General features: G+C 42.6%; 1 protein-coding gene across 12 annotated transcripts in view; it reads right to left on the bottom strand.

Annotated features, from left to right (window-relative positions):
* camk2b (calcium/calmodulin dependent protein kinase II beta) overlaps positions 1-12442 on the bottom strand; it is a 178968-nt gene that overhangs the window by 91248 nt on the left and 75278 nt on the right. For all 12 annotated transcript variants that reach the window (XM_062960773.1, XM_062960769.1, XM_008116015.3 and 9 more), the window contains exon 3: positions 8849-8908. In XM_062960773.1, the coding sequence (XP_062816843.1) occupies positions 8849-8908 (60 nt within the window). The remainder of the gene's footprint in view (positions 1-8848; positions 8909-12442) is intronic.

Here is a 12442-nt window from a genome sequence, read left to right as displayed (position 1 = left end):
GTATCATTCTTACTTGGGTAACTGATCAGGGCCACCAAACAGACACTTTGCTGCTTGAGATAGAGGACAACATGACATGTGCTTTCATTCCATGTAGATAAGCTGATTAAATTGTCTTTGGATTTTACTTCAACATTAGCACTGAGTCAGGATAACATTAATAACAGGTTCTCCCGATTAACGCACAAGAGCTAGTGCAGTGTAGTGGTACAGCAGTAGGCTTTAACTGGAGAACTGAGTTCAACAACTCCTTCCGCTATGAGACTCAGTGGGTTGACCTTCTGCAATACTTTGAAATACTTCAGCAATACTTTTCAAAGAGGCCTTGAGCTCCTTGGGGAGAAATAAAAATAAAAGGTAAATAAAATAACTACTGCTCAAGGTACACTATATCTGACAGCTTCATCTACTGAGCACCTGCTAATCCAGTGGTTCTCAAACTGTGGGTCCCCAGATGTTTTGGCCTTCAACACCCAGAAATCCTAACAGCTGGTAAACTGGCTGGGATTTCTAGGAGTTGTAGGCCAAAACATCTGGGGACCCACAGGTTGAGAACTACTGTGCTAATCTCTCTTAAAACTACAGAATGGATCCTACCATTAGAGAGACAACTGCCTTTGTGGTTACGTTATGGGAATGGAAAATACTGTCCAGTCACTGTTATGGAAATAAAATTCAACTATTTGTGCAGTTCACCTCTGTACATTGAAAAGGGATGAGTTTTGTTTCAAGGAAAACATTTGGTCTTAGACCACTCCATCTGAAAATAAAATTAATTTTCCAGGGGAAATGATGAGAAGAAATCTATGTGTCAAAGGAATAGTTTCCTCTCCATCAATAGGTCAGAAAAGTCAGCTTCCACAAAAAGAAATATTCAGGAATGTTTCCTATGTTTCGAGATATTATGCTCTTCCTGAGATTATTTGAGCAGAAGGCGTGAAAAAAGCACTTAATTGAAAATTCATTATTATGCTTCTAATAGTTCTCAGATGAGGAAAAACTGTCTAGCAAGAAGCACAAAGACAGGATCAGTGCTCATAAACAGGATGCACGTTTTGCCAAAGATATGACTAGGACTTATGCTCACTGCTAAAATCAAGGCTTGATGACGCCTCCCTTCCAAGGGTCAGGTCCATTAGTATTGCTGCACCAGTGTGGAAGGCTACCAAATCCCCACAACTGTCATGAACACCCACTTCTCAACTGGCATATGAAACATATCCATGTTACAGATTTACATTCATTTAGTGGCCATTCCTTTTCCCCAGGGAGTCCTAGGAAGTGCAGTCTTACTTGAAAAGGTTCAAGACCTTTCACACAAAATTCTTAGCACTGCTTGGAGAGTTAGTTTTAATAATTAGTTATTTATAGTTAAAAGTCCCTAGCAAAAATCACAGCATTTAATAAAGTAACCTTTCACTGCGCTATTCCTTATTAACAACTAAAATAGCAATGTAATACCTCCTGGCCAAGGGTGCAAAGCATCCCAGCACATTCTACTACAGTAGAGTCTCACTTATCCAACACTCGCTTATCCAACGTTCTAGATTATCCAACGCATTTTTGTAGTCAATGTTTTCAATACATCGTGATATTTTGGTGCTAAATTCGTAAATACAGTAATTACTACTTAGCATTACTGTGTATTGAACTACTTTTTCTGTCAAATTTGTTGTATAACATAATGTTTTGGTGCTTAATTTGTAAAATCATAACCTAATCTGGGCCCACTTGCTGGGCCCACCCTCGACCGGTTCATCCTGCTGGACGCAGAGGCTCTCGATAGGCTCATAGCTGCAGCTAGACCGACCACTTGCTCCCTCGATCCGTGTCCCTCATGGTTGGTGAAATCCTGCCTGGAGGGATTACGTGACCCGCTGCTGAAGATAATAAACAGCTCCCTTGAGCAAGGAGTCTTTCCAGAGGGATTAAAAGAGGCGGTGGTCTCTCTTCTGCTGAAAAAACCAGATTTAGATCGTTCGGTTCCCTCCAGCTATCGCCCAGTTTCGAATCTTTCATTTCTGGGCAAGGTGATTGAGAGGGCAGTAGCGGTGCAGCTGCAGCAGTTCCTAGACGACACAGATCCTTTCCAGTCTGGCTTCCGTGCGGGGCATGGGACAGAGACTGTATTGGTTTCCATCACGGATCATCTCCGATGCCAGCTTGACCAGGGCGGGTCGGTGCTGCTTGTGTTATTGGATCTCACAGCAACATTTGACACAGTTGATCACAATCTTCTGACCCACCGCCTTGCCGTTGCTGGAGTTAGGGGGACAGCTTTAAATTGGCTGGCCTCCTTTCTTCACAACCGTGGACAGCGAGTGGAGAGGGGAGGCCTGGTCTCTGAGAGGTCCCCTCTACATTGTGGGGTTCCTCAGGGGGCCATTCTCCCCCCTCTGTTGTTTAACATCTATATGCGACCACTTGCTCAGCTGGTCCAAGATTTCGGGCTCGAGTGTTATCAATACGCTGACGACACTCAGCTTGTGTTAAAGATGGAGGGCCGACCAGAGTCTGTACCCGACAGTTTTCATCAATGCCTCGAGGCAATTATTGGATGGTTGCGTTCCAGTAGGTTGAGGGTGAATCCATCAAAGACGGAGATCCTATGGCTGGGCCGACCGGGCAGTGGGGATATCCAGTTGCCAACCCTGGATGGCGAAGTGCTACGCCCGCCTTTACTGGTAAAGAGTCTGGGAGTCCTCTTGGACCCTTCATTGACGATGGAGGCCCAGGTCACCGCCGTTACCAAAACTGCCTTTTTTCATCTTCGGCAGGCTAGACGGCTAGCCCCCTATCTGTCTAGGGACAACCTGGCTACGGTGATCCAGGCTACGGTCATCTCGAGACTGGATTACTGTAACGCCCTTTACATTGGCCTTCCTGTGTCGGTGATCCGGAAACTCAAATTGGTGCAAAATGCAGCTGCCCGGCTCCTTGCGGGAGTCCCGATAAGATGCCACATAACACCAATCTTACGGCAGCTGCACTGGTTACCAATTGAGCACCGGATCACTTTCAAAGTGATGGTGCTTACCTTCAAGGCCTTACATGGTCCAGGGCCGATGTACCTGAGGGACCGCCTCACTCCCTACAAACCCCAGAGATCCCTCCGTTCTGAGGACCAAGACCTATTGGAAGTCCCCAGTTTTAAGACCTTGCGTCTAACAACAACCAGACGCAGAGCCTTTTCAGTAGTGGCGCCATCTCTCTGGAACACCTTGCACCTGAAGTTCGTGCCTTGCGGGACTTGTTGGCCTTCCGCAGGGCATGTAAGACACACCTGTTTCGACAGGCTTTTGAGTTCTGTTGTTGATGTTTTAAAAGGTGCTTTTAGGATGTTTTTTAAGATGTTTTTAAGATGTTTTTTAAAGATGTTTTTAAGATGTTTTTTAAATTGTTGATTTTAGCCGGTTCTTGTAAGCCGCTCCGAGCCCTAGGGGAGTGGCGGCATATAAGTTTGAAAAATAAATAAATAAATAAATAATCTGATGTTTAATAGGCTTTTCCTTAATTTCTCCTTATTATCCAACATATTCACTTATCCAACGTTCTGCCGGCCCGTTTACGTTGGATAAGCGAGACTCTACTGTAACTTGCTTTTTGAAACTGATTACTTGTGATTTCTGGTTCTTGGCATTCTCAACCTAGGCTGACTTGTCCATGAGACAATGTAAGTGTTGGACCTTTATCCAAAAAGCAACCACCCCCTTCTCTAAGCAGATTGATGGAAAGCAAAAACTTAGTCTAAAGAGAAGTACTGACTCTCTCCACTCTCCATTGTGGCTCTGCTTCTGGTCTTTTTGAATGTCTGGGAATGAAAACTCCCAGGACGGTTGTCCTCAATTCAGCATCCCTTCTCTGCGGAATGACCTCAACTTATCTATGGGTCATAATAAAATCCATAATTTGGATCCCAAAACTTACCCTCAACTTATATATGAGGTCGACTTACACACATATATATCCAATATGTTTTGCCACAATTTTTATGCATATGTGAAATGAAACAACTAGGTCAGACAAGCCTTAAATATGTTGTCAAAGGCTTTCATGGCCAGAATCACAGGGTTGTTTTGTGTTTTCTGGGCTGTATGGCCATGTTCTAGTAATACTTTTGGAACATGGCCATACAGCCCAGACAGGGCCAGCCCTAGGTAATTTTCAAGTGTAAGCAAACAGAATCACTGAAAAATAAAAGCGTTGGATAAGCGAAAATGTTGGATAATGAGGGATTAAGGAAAAGCCTATTAAACATCAAATTACATTATGATTTTACAAATTAAGCACCAAACCATCATGTTTTACAACAAATCAACAGAAAAAGCAGTTCAATACATGGTAATGTTATGTAGGAATTACTATATTTGCGAATTTAGCACCAAACATTGAACTGGGATATAGAGCAGTGTGGACTCAGATAACACAGTTCAAAGCAGATATTGTGGATTATTCTGCTTTGATATTCTGGGTTATATGGCTGTGTGGAAGAGCTGTGAGGGTCCTTCCACACAGCCATATAACCCAGAATATCAAGGCAGATAATCCACAAGTATGTTTCAGTCTACCTGGAATACACAAAGAGTGTTTAAGAACCGGTCCAAGAGTCCCAGAAGAGCCTTGACTCCCCATATGACCATCATCCCACTTTCTTTGCTAGTTAACTTGAACCCAGTATGCTTTATTATGCCAATTGTTTGCCTTAGATCAGGCATGAGGCAAACTTGGTCCCTCCGGGTGATTTGGACTCCAACTCTCATAATTCCTAACAGCCTATCAGCTGTTAGGAATTGTGGGAGTTGCAGTCCAAACACTCAGAGGGCTGAAGTTTGCCCCATGCCTGCCATGGATAGTTGAGCAAACAGTTTTCATGGTTGCCCCTCACTCTTAAGAATTGTGGGAGTTGAAGTCCAAAACGACCGGAGGGCAGAAGTTTGCTTATGCCTGCTATAAAGTAAACAAATGCAACTTGGCAGCACTTTTAACTGCCATGACTCAACGCTATAAAATCCTGGGAGTTTCAGAAAGTCTTTCGGCTGGTGCTTTACCAAACTACACTTCCCGGGATTCCATGGTATTGAGACGTGGCAGTTAATGTGGTGTGAAACTGCAATAATTCTGTGGTGCAGAGGTGGGGATACGCTAGGGCGACAAGGCACGGGCCCAGCAGTGGGCAGCGCGAGGCCGGCTCTGTTCCAGCCACTTCTTCTCTCCTCCCCCCACTTGAAAGAAGTGACTCTGTGCCTCTGCTTTAAAGTGAAGGTACCTCGGCACCACTTTTAACTGCCATGGTGGCCTGGACGCCTGGGCGGAGGTGCCTCAACAGCGCCCCCTAGGTGCCCCCTAGAGGATTGCGCCTTCAGAGACCGCTTACTTCGCCTAATGGTTGAACCGCCCCTGAGCCCGGAAAACACACAACAAGCCTTAGATAAGTAAACAAATGTTGAACCTTCTACTGAAAAGATTTTCAAATTTTTCATATTTCATCAGATTCTTCTCTTTTATAGCCAGACCTACAGATCTGTTTTTTTGGAAAGCTGATTGTGTACTTTGCTCACTCCTTTCCTCTGTGTTTTGCTGCTGATGAGAGCTCTATAAGACGCCTGGAGGTAGCTGCTCAACACCTTGCTTGCTGTAGGCCAGTGGTTCCCAAACTTTGGGCCTCTAGGCATTTTGGACTTCAGCTCCCACAGTTCCAAACAGCTCGTAAGCTGCCTGGGATTTCTGGGATTTGAAGTCCAAAACACCTGGAGGCCCAAAGGTTGGGAACCACTGCAGTAGGCATACATAGTATACTGCAGTAAGGTTGCCTAGAGTGGAATCTGATTCTTGCCCAGCTCCAGCTTTACTACATTGTTTACTGCAGGCGTGATGCTGAAGCCTGACACTGAATACCTGTGTTTCTCTAGTCCTTCTTCATCTTCCTCCCATCACCCATGTCACTAATAAAAACAGAAGGAAAGGGGAAGCTGGGCAACCATAAATAGACTTTGTAAAATGGGTTTCTTTGTTAACTAGGCTATAGTAGTAAAGGTTAAGGTTTCCCCTGACGTTAAGTCCAGTTGTGTCCGACTCTGGGGGTTGGTGATCATCTCCATTTCTAAGCCAAAGAGCTGGCGTTGTCTATAGACACCTCCAAGGTCATGTGGCCGGCATGACTGCATGGAGTGCTATTACCTTCCCACCAGAGCAGTACCTATTGATCTACTCACATTTGCATGCTTTCGAACTGCTAGGTTGGCAGAAGCTGGAGCTAACAGCGGGCACTCACTCCGCTCCCTGGATTCGAACCTGCGACCTTTCGGTCTGCAAGTTCAGCAGCTCAGTCCTTTAACACACTGCACCACTGTGGGCTCCACAACTAGGATATACCTATATCTAAATGTCATCTTCAAGGCAAATGTCAGCTTCAAGGCAAAGGATGCCACATCTCGCACTTGACAGAGAGTGTATCTACCATATACCTAGCTAGGATTTCCAAAGCCATGACATCTGTTTTGACTCCATTATATAATGATATGATTTTCTTTTCTCTCTCTCAGCCCCGTTTTTATTACACTTGTGGCTGTTTCTAAACCTACCTAGAAGGTACCCATGACGACATTGTTTCCATAGAAACTAATGTACTTCAAAACAGAAAAAAAAATTCAGTAAACTAAAGAGGACTTTAAAAAAGGAATAGCTGGCACAAACAGACTGAGCACGTGGGAGTGGACAGGAGAAGTGTCATGCAGTTTTAATTGGACACATATCTGAGAAGGAAAGATGTGTCTAATGTGATGCTTACTAGAAATTCACATTGCACCACCCTTCCTAGGATTAGAGCCTCAAGCAGGTTTGTAAGGCTCCATAGTGTGCATTTATGCCAAGGCAGAGACTTCAGAAACCTGTCACTCAAACAGGCACAGTACATATCGCATACCATCTGCTTTTCACATTTATATCCTGCTTTTCCTGAAAAACTCTGAGCATTATAGAATCACAGAGATGAGGGGACAGAAGTGCCATCTGATCCAACAGTTCAAAAGCACTCCTAAAATATGCTCACCCTACCTCTGTTTATAGACCTCCAAAGATCCAGAGCCCTTCCAGACAGGCACTATATCCCAGGATTTGATCCCAGGTTTTCTGTTTATCCCAAATTCTCTGGCAGTGCAGACTCATATAATCCAGTAGAAAACCTGGGATCAGATCCTGGGATATAGGGCCTGTCTGGAATGCAGAATATGACAATGAACTTTGTCAAAAGCCATGTTGAAAACAAGATATACTACATTCACAGCATTTCCCCAAAATATGCATGATATTTAAATAGAGTAACTACATCTCAGTCTTCATAAAAATCTTATCGAGTTGATTAAATGCAAGAGGGGCCCCATTACAACAGAATGATAAGCTTTAGGTGGGTTCCCAGGGTGAAAACTGAAGAAGCCTCCTGTACTTTTGATGGAGATATATATATATATATATACTAGTTGTGCCCAGCCACGCGTTGGTGTGGCTAGGACTTAATTTTTCTTTTCTTTTTGTTGTATGAACGTAGAGGCATGGATGAGAGGTTGTGCTGTCAATTTTCGAGGTTGTGGGTAGTTTAGTTTAGTTGTTTTGTCCGGTGCCGTGATTCCATTACCCTTTTATATATATAGATAATGGTTTCCCCTTAACATTATGTCTAGTCAAGTCTGACTCTAGGGGGTGGTGCTCATCTCCTTTTCTAAGCCGAAGAGTCCGTGTTGTCCATAGACACCTTTTAGGTCATGTGGCTGGCATGACTACACTGAGCGCCGTTACCTTCCCGTCTGAGAGGTACCTATTGATCTACTCACATTTACATGTTTTCAAACTGCTAGTTTGGCAGAAGCTGGGGCTGTGTGATGAGAGCTCACACCGCTCCGCGGATTCGAACCATCGACCTTTCAGTCAGCAAATACACACTAATAACTACCCTAAAACTCCTCTAATAGTTAACTAAAACAATAAAACACAATAAAACTTGGTAAAATGGGATTAAATTACAAGATGAAAGCAGAGGGGGAGTATAGTGACGAGTGTAAAAGAATCAGTTGGAGAATTTACATAAGTTCATTGCCATGACAGGGGACTCAAACTGCATTAACCAAAATTACAAGTTGCTCAGAAACTAGGGAGAATTCGGAGCAACTTACAATTTTGGTTAATGCAGTTCAAGTCTGGATTAAGACAGATCAGCTCTGTGCGTCGTTTCTCTCCGCCACAATAAGTGGTCAATATAGATGTGCCCCAAGATGCCATACTTCTATGACCTATCCACAGACATGTAAAGCAATCTCAGGTCAATGTCCCCATTAGAACAATGTCCTTTTTTGGATTGGGACTCACAGAAACCCCCAGCCATCATAGCCACTGGCATGAAGCCTAGCACGAGATTGGTAACATTCTGCCCATCTTTCAAGTATCTTGCCCTTTCTTCTTTACTGTTCTGCAGCTGACAAAAATATCCACAACTTTGACAAAGTGAGAATACAACATACGTACTGCATTGTGTCAAAATCATTACTTGCTGACCAGGGACTAATCTCAATCTCAGAATCTATTAATTTCTCTTGCAAAATTTGGCTTGTGAATTTAGTTCCAAAAATTATGAAAACAGCTACATCCTAGAAAGAGCTAGAACAGATGTATGAAAACGACTGGTTCAGACTGCCTGACAATCATAGTATTGCTTCTTTTGAATGAACAGGAACATCCTCATCCTTCTTATCAATGAAGGAAAATATACACAGCATGTAAGAATCCTCAATCTACTTCCAAACCATCCTAAAGGAAGCCAGACTTTCCTCATTGCAGTTCTCTACACAGAGACACTTACCAATATTGGAATGCTTCAGGAGACGGCAAATTCGAGCTTCTCGCTCCAATTTCTGGTGATCTAGAGACAAAATAAAGGGCAAGTTTCAATTAGCATGTGATGAAAGCTAATTAATTCTGAATATTCCTGCATTAAAAGGTAAAGGTAAAAGTTTCCCCTGATGTTAAGTCCAGTCGTGTCCGACTCTGGAGGTTGGTGCTCATCTCCATTTCTAAGCCGAAGAGCCGGCATTGCCCGTAGACACCTCCAAGGTCATGTGGCCGGCATGACTGCATGGAGTGCCGTTACCTTCCCTCTGGAGCGGTACCTATTGATCTACTCACATTTGCATGTTTTCAAACTGCTAGGTTGGCAGAAGCTGGGGCTAACAGCGGGCGCTCATTCCGCTCCCCGGATTCGAACCTGTGACCTTTTGGCCTGCAAGTTCAGCAGCTCAGCGCTTTAACACACTGCGCCACCAGGGGCTCTTTATTCCTGCCTTAGTATGCCATAATTTCTAGAACCTCAAATGTGCATGTTACAATTTCTGCAGTTCTAGAAGTTAATAAGGTATGGTAGTAGAATCTGTAGCGTGAACAGGTAAATGTGTTCCACTGACATTAAATCGAATTGTGTCCGACTTTGGGGGTTGGTGCTCATCTCCATTTCTAAGCCGAAGAGCCAGCATTGTCCCTAGACACCTCCAAGGTCATGTGGCCGGCATGACTGCATGGAACACCGTTACCTTCCTAAAGGAGCAGTACCTATTGATCTACTTACATGTGCATGTTTTCAAACTGCTAGGATGGCAGAAGCTGGGGCTAACAGAGGGAGCTCCCTGTGGCAGAAACATGAATATTACCTTTCTACATATAAATCTGACTTCTTTGACTTTGCAAACTGAGTAAAAATAATAGTTTGCAATAATCATCTCTGCAAACCAGCGTTGAGATTGAAAGCACATAGGATTGAAAGCTTGGGCTTAAAAAAAACCTTTACACTGTATGTCACTATTGTAGGTATCCAATACTAGAGGGGAATCAATCCATACAGAAGGAATTGAGCTACTATGACTGTTTTCCTCATGAGGCTTGCTTTTAAATATACAACCATCATTTGGCACCAGACACACACTTTATTATCCTACATTTTGGTTCCCTCTTTCATGTAACCACCAACGGATGTTGCATACAAATTAGACAAAGTATGTTTTGTACAATTCACAGTTTATCTTGAAACTAGAAACAAGAACAATCAATGTACTGCGAAAAACACATCAGGACAGAATAGTCTGGAGCATCTCAGTTTGAGCAAACATGGTTTCACAACTGTATCCAAACTAGCAGCTGGGCTGTTCTGGTTTAAGTGTGCTTGTATTTCAATGTTGGCTGTTGCAAATTGGTGATATGCTTGTTCTAATAAATGCTAGCAAACGCTGTGAGTTTTAAAGCAAAGGATGTGTAAGATGTACTAAGAAGTCACTGTGCTTTGTTTTGATTTTTTCAATTCTCTCAGGACAAACACAACTTCATCTCTGTGCACACAGAGTTCTGAAGATACAATCATCACTCTCCACATGAGAAAATAACAAGACTTTCTACTAGTTGGATGGCTTCTGTTTCTTATGAAATGCAAAATATCAACCCCCTCCTTTTGCAGCTTCCCCATTCTCTTAAACATTCGGTAGAAAGAGGTCTTACAGATAAAGTGAAATCAGAGGTATTTCCTTCCAAGAATGAATGACATTTTCCTTGCAGTGAGATGGCTTCTTATAAAATACAACACCACCACGAAACAAAATTAAGAATATAAAAAGAAACAAAGTAAACACCACTATCATAGAAAACAATTCATTACATACAAAAGTAACTACAACACCCTTATTGTACAACACACAACATATACACAGTCTAAACAAACACCTACTAAACCTAGCTACATGCCTCTGCTCACTGCATGTTGATTTTAACTTATTTGTTAAGTATCACTTTATTTCTACCCTTCTACTTTTAATAACCCTCCTTTCTCTATAGGTAAAGGTAAAAGTTTCCCCCTCACATTAAGTCTAGTTGTGTCCAACCACCCTCCTGAATGCTAAATTCTTGCACAAATGGTTATCCTTGATCGGTTGCATCCACATGGGTAATTTTTTTATATAGCCTCAGTGTTCAACTCGCATTTGGGTTCTCCCCAATGTTCTTATAGCACCCTTAACTTCCTCTATGTTTACAAGTCTCACTTAGTGCACTTTGATCAGCCCATCCTATGTTTTTATTGATGTATTTTAACTTTGTCTTGTTAATGGTTTGATTTTAATCAAATGTTTTAATTTTTCATTTGTGCGTTTTCGGTGTTTGATGTTTTTCTATGTATACTCTTTTGCATTTGTAAGCCGCCCTGAGTCCCTGCGCGGAGATAGAGGCGGGGTACAAGAATAAAATTATTATTATTATTATTATTATTATTATTATTATTATTATTATTATTATTATTAATTCTGGGGGTTGGTGCTCATCTCCATTTCTAAGCCAAAGAGCCAGTGTTGTCCATAGACACCTCCTAGGTCATGTGGCTGGCATGACTGCATGGAGCGCCATTACTTTCCTGCCAGAGTGGTACCTGTTAATCTACTCACATTTGCATGTTTTTGAATTGCTAAGTTGGCAGAAGCTGGGGCTAACAGCAGGAGCTCACTCTGCTTCCTGGATTCGAAATGCCAACCTTTCGGTCAGCATGTTCTGCAGCTCAGCAGTTTAATCCATTGCGCCACCGGGGGCTCCTTTCCTCTCTATATAAAAAAGCAATAATTGAAGATTGTCCCTATCTTTGCTGTATAAAAGTAATAAATATGTCCCAGTCTTGCTTGCGTTTACTCAAGGATTTGTACTTAATCAACGTTGTCAATTCACACATATCTTCATCAGCCAAACGTCTTGCATCATTACACCTGGCTCTTTCCACCTCTGAACATTTTAGAAGCTCTCAAGGCCCATCCACATAGTACCTTTATCTCAGGAGCTCCTGGTTCAAAATGGAGGGTGGTTGAAAGACGTCCCCTGAAAACAGGGGCAGAATTGCCACAAAGTACTAAATACGTGAGATTTTACATTACATGAATATTTTGGTTCTGGCTGGAAAATGAGGATATTCGAATCTCTATACACTTGGAAAATACGGCATTTGTTAATGTTGGTTTGTTCCCGGGTTATACATATCGGTTCCTGTTTGGTTGTATCCTAAAAACATGGCAACAGTTGACTAGGAGGCAAAAACTTTACCTGGCAAGAAAAACTTTGTCCTTCACACACTTAATGAAGATTGTGATGCACAAACAAAGGTTTTTGCCAGGTAATCAACTTTCCCCATGTGTTTATGATAAAAGCAATAGGGATCAGACATGTATAACCCAGGGACATCACCCCGTTGTTCCCAGGTACAAGTACACGACCAAACCTGTCTGGCCAAACGTGTGGAGGATGAAGTTTCTCTTGCCAGGACAAAGTTTTCACTCTCTAAGTAACTCCTGTCATCTTTTCAGGATAAAAGCAACGAGGAACAGATATGTATGACCCAGGAACAAAAGTTGTACAAACAATGGGCATATTTGCATCTGCG

The sequence above is a fragment of the Anolis carolinensis genome, unplaced genomic scaffold (genome assembly GCF_035594765.1).
Source record: "Anolis carolinensis isolate JA03-04 unplaced genomic scaffold, rAnoCar3.1.pri scaffold_8, whole genome shotgun sequence".
In the NCBI taxonomy this organism is placed as follows: domain Eukaryota; kingdom Metazoa; phylum Chordata; class Lepidosauria; order Squamata; family Dactyloidae; genus Anolis; species Anolis carolinensis.
This window is presented reverse-complemented; position numbering and strand designations above follow the sequence as displayed.